We start from the raw sequence: 9,635 nt of genomic DNA, 5'->3' as shown, positions 1-9,635 counted from the left end.
GAAGAGATGGGACTGCAGCCAGCTCCTAGACCAGGCAGTAATGACAGCAGCCTTTTCTAAAGGCAGCAAACTCAGTGGAAGGACTGGCCAGAGGCTTCCTACCCAGCTTTGGGATGGCCAGGGCAGGAATGAGGCATTACCGTACGGCAACGGTATCCAGGAAAAAAAAAGCCTACAGCACGTTGGTGGTGCGTAGCGTGAGGCGGGCCGGGAGGGGACAGCCTCGAGCCGTGCCGCGGCGCGCAAGATGGCGGCTGCGCACAAGATGGCGGCGGCGCGGCGACGGCGGCTGCTGCCCGCCTGGATGGGGGCGGCGGGGGAAGGCGAGAGGCGGGCGGGGGGGCCGGGCCGGGTCGGGCGGCGGCGGCGACAGAAAGCGGCGGCGGAGCCCAGGTAGTGCTGCCGGGTGGGGAGAGGGTGGGTGGGGCCGGAGCGCTTCCCGCTATAAACCGTCCCGTTGCGGTGCCCAGGGCGGCGACCGTGTACTGCATGAACGAGGCGGAGCTGGTGGACGTGGCGCTGGGCGTGCTGGCCGAGGTGAGCCCGCGGCTTCCCTTCATCCTGAGCGCAGCGGCCTGGCCGTGGCTGAGGCCCGCAGGGGCAGCCTTTTGGCGTGGCCCTGCATGGGGGGGCGGCTGATGGTCCTTGTGTCAGAGCTTGCAGCGTAAGGGAGCTGAGGAGAAGGCCTGCAGCGGGAGCCAAGAGGAGCAGGACCTTCAGCAGGTGGAACAGGAGCTCCAGGCAGCACCGAGCCAGGCTCCTGGAGGCACAGCCAGTGTGAAGGAAGGCAGCCACCACAGCCCGGGCCCCCCATCTTCTTCTGGTGCTGGCACGGATGCAGAGAGGACTGGCCTTGATGACTTTGATGATGATGCTCTGAAATATGTCAGGGAGATCTTTTTCACTTAGCATTGCCTCTACACAGCTGTGCAGGCAAGGACAGGATTAAGAGAGCACAGCCCATCAAGAAGGAAGATTGGATGCCCTCAGACAGGGCATTCCTGGGTCACGTGTCAGGCAGTGTCCTGCTGGTCTCCCTTAACCTCACATCTTGTCACTGTGACGCTACAAACCCTCACAAACAGCAATAGAGGGAGTGAAGAAATGTTACTGTGTAAACTCAAGGATAGTGAAGTATGCTGGACACTAATGGGAGCCTGGGCTGAGTCTGAGGTCATCGTGAGCACCAAGCTTGTGTTGGATAGGACCGAACACAGGGCAGTAAAGGAGGGACTGCATACTTGCTATGGGCATGAACTGCCTGTAAGCTAAGCTGTGGACCAGCAGCCCACCTGTACGTGGGATTCCTTTGATGCCAGCTGCTAGAAAAGTCAAGGTTCAGCTCGCAGTAAAGACATCCCAAGGAAGATCGATAACAGCAAGGTGGTTCATGTGATGTGGGCAAGTGGTAACTCATGCACCCATGTTACTTCGAATAAAGATTTGAAGAAACAAACTATTTTGTAAGTACCTGCTTAGCTCCAGGGGAGAAGAACTAAATAAACTTTTTTTTTCTTGTTTTTACTTGGCTTACAGTTTCAAAACCCAAAAGCAGCTCTCAGAGAGGTGGGGAAGAGAATCTAGGAAAAGAAAACTCAAAAGTGGAACTTATGGGCTGAAAAAAATTATTTAGTAAGAGAAAAGAGAAAAGGAAAATAACACGATAGTAGGAAAATAACACAGTAGTAATGTATATTTACAAAACAAGGGATGTACAGTGCAATTCTTTGCTTCCCAATGACCAATGCCTAGACAGTCCCCAAGCAGCAGCTGTCCCCCGCCCAGCTCCCTGCTGCAGTCACATATCACTACCTGAACATATCAGTTACTGAGTTACTTTTGAAGTTCCCTTGGGCTAAATTTAGGTGAAACGACAGCAAATTATCAGTTAAATATTTCTTTGTATCTCACTGCAGTGTGTAGCACAAGATGCAAAGTACTTCTGTATCTGTGTGGCCTCCAGTTTAATTTGAGGTTGTAGCCACACTGTCCCTTGTCATGTTGGTCACGTAGGCCTCTCTTGCAGCTGGGCAACTTGCCTAGACTTGCTCAGGGGGGGTAGGACAGTCTGTCTTCTGATGCCACACCCTCTTTGGCAAGCTTCTTTCCCTGGTTCTGACTGCAAAATAAGCACGTGATTTCCACTCGTGCAGCTAAGCAATGCACCCATAGTTGAGAAAGTGAAATGTTTTTAGAGGTTTTCCATAGTATTTTATAGTATGGGATATCCCTTTGATCAGTTTAGGGCAGCTCTCCTGGTTCTGACCCTTCCTAGCTCTGTGCTTCCTAGCCCTCAGTCCCCTTGCTTGGCCTGGCAGAGAAGCTGAAAAACTGAAACGTCTTCAGCTCTGCACAGCACTACTCAGCAGCAATTGAGACATTGGTATGTAATCGAAATTGTTTTTATCCTAAAGCCAAAACACAGCATTGTAGCAGATACAGTGAAGAAAATAACTGTCCTAGCTGAAACCAGGACACTGGATGTGAACACTTGGAATGAAGATCCTGCCAGTGATTAAAGCTGTAGCATGATTACTGTTCTAAATCATATCATCCTGCATCTCAGTTTCAGATTTTAATGGGCAAGGCCTCCTCAGTGAAAGGGCTTTGATGTGGCTTCACGTGCTTGGCCCAGATGGTGTACATAGTGACAGTGAGAATCTGGAGCAGAATCAGAGCCAGAATTCCAACCAGTGCCAGAAAACCCCCAGTGAAATCAGAGGGGTGAATCCACGGTGAAGTTTGGAGGAGAAATATACCCAGGCCTCCAGATAGGAGTAACATTTTGGTGATGAGTATGATGAGCAATCCCTTCCAGCCCTTTACCTTGTCCGTGCACCTCACGTTTGCAAGGAAAAGGGGGTAGAAGAAACTGATGACTGAGCAGATATAGACACAAACCCTGGCCAGTGCTATTCCAAGCCAGCTGATGCCCATGGCCTGCAGATGGCTGACTTCCAGGCATTGCAGCTTCCCGGCCGTCTCGTTCCAAAGGCAGAAGTTGTAAAAGCCAATGCGTTTGCTGGGGAGGTTGACCAGGTTCCCTGCTTCCACCAGCAATGCGTAGATCATCAGTCCCAATGTCCCAACAACCTCCAGGACAGTGAGTGCACAGAGCAGGTGCCCCATGTACCTCCACCACAGCAGAGCCGTTCCATGGCCCACATGCTCTCTTGATACCATGGTGAAGCCTGCTGTGGGGCCACTTGCTGCAAAACATGAAGTGGGGGGTGAACACTTTGCTTATAGTACATGGTATCTTTCCAAGGAGAGCTCTGTGCCTGTCACAGAGAACCCAGCACTTCCCCTGCACATGGAGCTCAAGTGTTTCTGCCCTGCTCTGGCTGTGCTTCCCAATGTATTAGAGGAGATGGGAGATGAGACCAATGCTGTTCCCTTATCTCTACACATGCCCCATGTGCCATAGCCTCACACTGAACAAGAAAGGAATGTGTCAGCAGGCAAGAGAAGCAATGCAGCCCAGTAAGGATGGGGTTAAGAGCTATCCTGGGAAAATGCTTCTTATTTAATTCTGGTCAGACGAGGACATCCCTTGTGATCTTTGGACGGCTGAGCAGAACGCAGGCATGAAAGAGTCTGAAGTGCAGCTTTACCCCCAGCCCCCACAGCCCTGGTACACCTGATACCACTAGTGCCCCACTTTCCACATGCCCCCAAGGCCCCTGCATCCCCTCGAAGATCTGAGCACAGCAAGGCCAGTCACCCTCACCCCTGTCCCCACAGGAAGGCAGGAATGATGCACCTCTGCCCTGGTTGCCTGAACAATGCCTACACAGGTGGGCAGCTGTGACATCACCAAGGGGTACCCCAGACCCAGCTGCATCTGCCCACCCACATCTGCTGGGGCCCAGGGAGGTGGATGCAACAGACAGACCTACAGACGCCGTCTTCCTCCCTCCTCTGGCTGGTAGCTTGGTAAATGCAATTGCCTGCTGCTCTCCCAGAAGTGCAGACTGTCCTCAGTGCCTTCCTGCAAGCTGCTGTTTCACGCTGAAAAACAGGGAAGTGCCATCAAGAAAGGGCATTGCTGGCTGCAGAGGCAGACAGCATTGCAGTACCTGCAACCTTGGTCTGTGCAGGAGCACCAACACAGGGTAAGGAGCTCAAGATCTTCTATAAATCATTTACCAGTTCCATCAAGAAGCTCACAGTGTGGTCCTGCTATCTCCTCTCCACTGTCAACTGTGCTATGGTACATCATCCCAATGTCCTGGGTGTCCACAGCCAACCTTCCTACACTTAGCCTGTATGCATTCCCACCCCATGGACACTTGTGGATTTGGTACAGTCTCTCTGAGTTTTCAGAGCACCTTGAAGGACTTTGCTCACACCTCTGCCCAGTGTCTGGCTGCACCGCTGGTGACTGGAAACCCTTCAGCATCCCCCTCTCACCCACCTGCACGTTTGAGAACAGGACACCTACACTAAATGTGTACAGAGATAAAAAAAATCATAGGATCACAGAATTGTTCGAGTTGGAAGGCACCTTTAAAGGTCATCTAGTCCAACTCCTCTGCAATGAACAGAGATGCTATGGCTAGATCAAGTTGCCCAAAGCCTGGTCCAGCTTAATTCCATTTCAGACTTCTCTCTCCCTGCTACAGTTATAGCCAGGAGGAATACTCACAGCATGGAGAGAGTCACAGGATCCAAACAGGTCTGCCCCTTCCACAGGTCAGTGCCTCACTTCTTCTTGTGGCCTCCCTTGGAGCTCTTCATGGCAGGCTTCTGGAGAGGCTGGGAGGCCACACGGAGGATTCCTGGTGTTCTGAACCTACTACAAAGACACAAACATAAACACTTGAGCTGGAAGGGACTTTAAAGACCATCTGATCCAACTTCTTGCAATGAACAGGGACACCTACAACTGATCAGGGTGCTCAGAGTCTGGCCCAAGACCAGGATGATATACAGTAAGAATAAAATTTCATCAGAAATACCTGACAAACCCCTTGATAACTCACTATGAATGGCAACCACTGCCATCGAACCAGACTGATGCATTAGTTTCACAAAAACAAGGTCAAATATCCCACTCCTTTTATGGTTTTGTTATTCTTTTTATGTTTCAATAGGAAAATGTGAAAAAAGTGCCTAATATACATTAAATATATTTCCTATTTTATACATAGCTCAAGGCAAGTCCTCTTCACACAGTGCAGCCCCAAGATTGGACATCCATGCTCTACACGAATGTCCTAAGGAAGGCAGGCTTGTAGAAGCATGGGGTTTCTGCTTAATCATCCCGTGTCATCTTCTATTCCCCCACCCCCAAACAAACAAACAAACAAACAAACAAACAAACAAGCCTACCAGGAATTAAAAGTTGTTGTATCACATTTGCCACACAAGGAAGCAAATTTAGATGCCTAGCAGGTTCATGCGCAGGTATTGCAGAGGCAGAGGAGAGCCAGCTCAGGGTGCCCATGCTGCTGAGTGATTGCTGCAGGTATGATGCACCTTGGAACCGCTGGTCCCTGCCCTCTCCTCTCCTTGCAGACTCTCAGGACCTATTTGTCCCTCCTCAGGCAGATTTAGCTTTGCAGCCTCCCACTGTCCACACATCTGCCTGTGTTGGTGCCCTGTGCTAGCTGGATAGTGCGTAACTAAGCAAAAGCACATAGCCTGGATATGAAGCCAAGGCTTGGCAGCCCGCCAGAGGGGCAGGCATAGCGTTGGTGAGCCTGCAGCCTGGTCCCAGCTGCCTTGGAGGCAGCCTGACTGAGAAGCTGGGATAAACAGGAAAGAGCTGTCACCCACATACAGCTGGGGCCTTTCACAGACAGCTCCTTTGCCTCTCAGCCCATGACTTTTGAACAGGAGAGTCTATGGCTCTATCACAGTGGTGCAAGAGAGCAACCCATGTATGGCCAGCCCCCAGCTGGCTCTGCTCCGTGCGGTGGATGCTGCTGGAGCTCCGTGCCTCAGCTCTGTGTATTGGGCCCTGGAGCTGCCTGGGGTATTTGTGCAACGCAGGGCTCATTGGGATGCTGCTATCAGGAAGGCACATGCCTTCCCAGTCTCTGTTTGCAGTCAGGGAACACCTTCCCCTCAGCGAGCTGCAGGTGGGCAAAGGGAGCAGGACAGGAGGCATGCAGCTCTGGCTGAGTGTGGCCTAGGGGGAGGGAGAGCCCATGGTGATCCTCATGCAGGGGCACACAGATGTGCAGAGCCTAGAATCAAGAAGCTGGCAGTCCCTTGCAGCAATTAAAGGGAGGAGCTGTTCCCTCCTCTATGTTAGCACCTGACAGCACTGCTTGTTCCCGTGGTAGCTCCCTTCATTGCCATGGCATTGCAGGGGTGGGGGACACCGCTGGAGGATACTTACAGGTTGCCCATCAGGATGAGTGCGGAGCTGAAACAAGCTGCAGAGCAGATCCTGTGTGTGGCTGCTGCCAGGTCCTGTGCTATCTGAGCTCTGACGTACAACCCCTGTTACACAAGGCTTTATGCCTTCTGCTTTCTGTTTTGGTTTAGAGGGTTCTGGGATCCTGATGCCGTGCTCCTCCCAGATACTGCGTCATAAAAAAATGTGAGAGGAAAGAACATGAGCCAAGTCACCACTGTCTCAGCTGGGTGGAGAGTTGCACTTTACTTTCCTGGCCCAGCCAACTGTTGTGTATAACTGACTGAGTAATGGGAATTGTGCTGCTAAAGTGGCTTGGGCAGCTGCGGGGGCTGAGAGGAGTTTGCTTCTTGGAATACTTCTGTAGAGGTGACCATCTGTAGCTGTGGTGTGGATGTTGTGAAGCTTGCATCACCAGTTCTCCCGTGTTTCTGAATTCCTGGTGAGTCACTCACACTCACACTGGTGAGCAAGCGTAGCAGAAGTTGCCAAGAAAAGATCTTGGTTTTTGGCAAGAAAAGAACTGGGTTTTTGACAAGAAAATAACTATTTTTTTGGAAGAAAAGATCTAGGTTTTTGGCAAGAAAATATCTGGGTTTTTACATCTAAAGTTGCCTATTCAGCGCCCGTGTGCAAAACCACTTCCTTCTCTCACACCCCATTTCTGATCCCTTTTCGTATTTGTGCTTCTGTCAGCTTCTGCTTTGCAGCTTGCTCCCTGGCTAACATTGTCTCTGCCAAGCTGCAGTTTGCAGTGTGTGTGATGTCATTTTGGTGTTAAGGATCTGGATTATGGTGGTTTCGATCTCAAGTGGATTGGCAAGGATTTTGGTGGGGGAAATCAGAGGGAAAGGGCTTGCAGCAAATAACCTCTAGCAGGCTACAGCTGCTGAGCTGACTGGAAAGGGAAACCTTGGAGGTGAGCATGGCCATCATCTCACACTGTGGTTGCCCGCTGGGGAATTGAGGAAGAGACCGCTGAAGTGAAACCTCAGTTCCAGTCAGGATGACTGCCACAGTGGACCTGCTCTCTCAGCTAACCAGGCCATGCTTGTCATGTCACAGCACTTCTCTGGAGCCACTGTCCTCCAGGGGGTGGCTGATACCCTCCCCATCTTCTGCACCTCAGCCCTCATGAGCGTGAAACCTGGCCATGCGTCCTGGCTTTAGTCTTTGCATATGCCTCTATCTGTCTGGCCTTCTCTTCCCTGCTCAGGATAATAAATCTAGCATTTGGGAATGTTACCCTTGGAATGTGGCATCTTTTGGGCCCTAACTGGTTTCCAGATTGCGTACTGATGGCAGGTTGTTCCTCAGTGATCCCTGAGGAGTTTTCTGTCTTTTCCCCTGCAAGGCCTTGGACTCTGGTGCTTATAATGCCTCCTGGAATAGTAAGGCAGCCAGCAGAGAGAGGTCCAGTCAGCCTCTGTCTCAAGACTTGCCCTTAGTCCTAGCTGCCCTAGAAACATAAAATCATAGAATATCCTGATTTGGAAGGGACCAGTAATGATCTTTGAGTCCAACATCTGGCTCCACACAAGGACTGCACAAAAATCAGACCATATGTCTGAGAGTGTCCAGACTCTTCTTGACCTTATTCTGGAGGACTCCTTCCACACCTTCAGCTGCCTTTCTGGCAGCTTTTTTTCTTTCACTTCCTTTTCCTTCCAGGCCTTCAGGCAGTGGAAGATGGTGCCTCAAGGCTGTGCAGTTGCACGATGCATCGTTGTCCTTTGGGCATCTTACAGGTGTCTCCTGGCTACCTCTCTGACTCCATACACCCAAATTCTATCTGATTGTTATAAGAACTAGCATTTATACAAATCTTTGTATGTGTATCCTTAAGATAAAGCAAATCTGTACTTTAAGTCAGGATGGTCTTCCTTGGGTTCATGAAAGGCAGGTCATGCTTGACTAACCTGATCTCCTTTTATGATTGAGTGACCTACCTGGGGGATGAGGGAAAGGATGTTGGTGTAGTTACTTAGACTTCAGCAAAGCTGCTCCCACAGTATTCTTCTGGAGAAGCTGCAGCTCATGGTCTGGGTTAGTATACTCTTTGCTGGGTTAAGTATTGACTGGATGGCTGGGCCCAGAGAGTGGTGGTGAATGGAGTTAAATCCAGCTTGTGGTCATGAGTGGTGTTCCCCAGGGGTTGGTGCTGGGGCCCGCCTTGTTCAGTATTTTTAATGGAGATCTGGATGAGGGAATTGAGTGCACCCTCAGTAAGTTTGCAGGTGACATCAATTTGGGAGGCAGTGTCAATCTGCCTGAAGATATGGAGGCCCTTCAGAGGGATCTGAGCAGGCTGAGGCCAATGGGATGAAGTTCAATAAGTGCCGGTCCTGCACTTTGGCCACAACAAACTCAGGCAATGCTACAGGCTTGGGGCAGAGTGGCTGGAAGACTGTGTGGAGGAAAAGTTTCATTAACAGTAACAATCAGAAGTAAAGCACGGGTGACCTGGGACTTTCAAATGTTTTGCTTATTTTAGCAGCTGTTTTAAAAGTAAGCTACTTTAAAAAGTAGCTCTAGTATACTAGAGTCTCAGAAGTTGGCAATGACCCTGGTACCGATTCCTAAGGGAATCTCCACAGGAGAACTGTGTTGTCTTATTTGAATTATGTTATTGGAAGAACTTCTCAGCTGTATGGAGTACTGCCCCTTTGTCATCAACCTGAAGGATTACTGTGAGAGTTCATAGGCTGGTGAGAAAGAAGGTTAGAGTTAACTTAACATTTTTCCACACTGTTTGTAAATCCCTTTTATTTGGAAGAAATGATAATATTACAAATTTTATCTTGTCTGTAATCGGCTGGTAACTAAAAAGAAATAAATCTTAGTGAAACTGAACCAAGTGTATACTTCTCTTCCTATAGCTATCATGGTGAGGCAACTGAGAAACTAAGACCTTGTCTTGGACTTCAGTCCATGGTAGTGCAAAGCTAAATGGCTTTGTGTTGTCTGCATGTCTGCTGAATTTAGGACTCTGTGAGGCTGAATCCTATTCCCTTTGGATATCAGATGTGGCCAGTTCTTCCTTCTTGAAGAGAAAAATAACTTAGGCTTTATTTATTACTGGCAATTCTAGCTCAGCTCCTCTCAAATGCTGAAAACTTGGTGGCCGTGATTACACATTACAATGGAGTACGCAGTAAAGACAGAGATGAGGTAGAGTGAGGAAGCCTGCTAATCTGCTTAAGGGACAATCCTAAGTACTACACAATATAAAGGAGACAAAACTTAGTACCTGTTTAAAGAAGCATAT

The 9,635-nt window shown here is 49.8% G+C and overlaps 2 protein-coding genes across 2 annotated transcripts; one reads left to right on the top strand and one right to left on the bottom strand.

Annotated features, from left to right (window-relative positions):
• Nucleotides 1-247: 247 nt before the first annotated feature.
• On the top strand, nt 248-909 carry CYREN (cell cycle regulator of NHEJ; the record flags this gene model as incomplete). The annotated part of the gene is made up of 3 exons (XM_079537518.1): nt 248-393; nt 471-537; nt 655-909. 3 exons carry the CDS (start codon nt 248-250, stop codon nt 907-909), a joined length of 468 nt encoding a protein of 155 aa, XP_079393644.1.
• A 1,684-nt stretch (nt 910-2,593) lies between these two features.
• On the bottom strand, nt 2,594-4,219 carry TMEM140 (transmembrane protein 140; the record flags this gene model as incomplete). Its single annotated transcript, XM_079532937.1, is given in 3 exon segments — nt 2,594-2,617; nt 2,620-3,209; nt 4,150-4,219. Coding segments are annotated over 3 exon segments (684 nt in total).
• Between the last annotated feature and the right edge of the window lie 5,416 nt (nt 4,220-9,635).

The sequence above is a fragment of the Tetrao urogallus genome (genome assembly GCF_951394365.1).
Source record: "Tetrao urogallus genome assembly, chromosome: 1".
Taxonomy (NCBI): domain Eukaryota; kingdom Metazoa; phylum Chordata; class Aves; order Galliformes; family Phasianidae; genus Tetrao; species Tetrao urogallus.
Note: the sequence above shows the minus strand (reverse complement) of the source record. Positions and strands in the feature narration are given on the sequence as shown.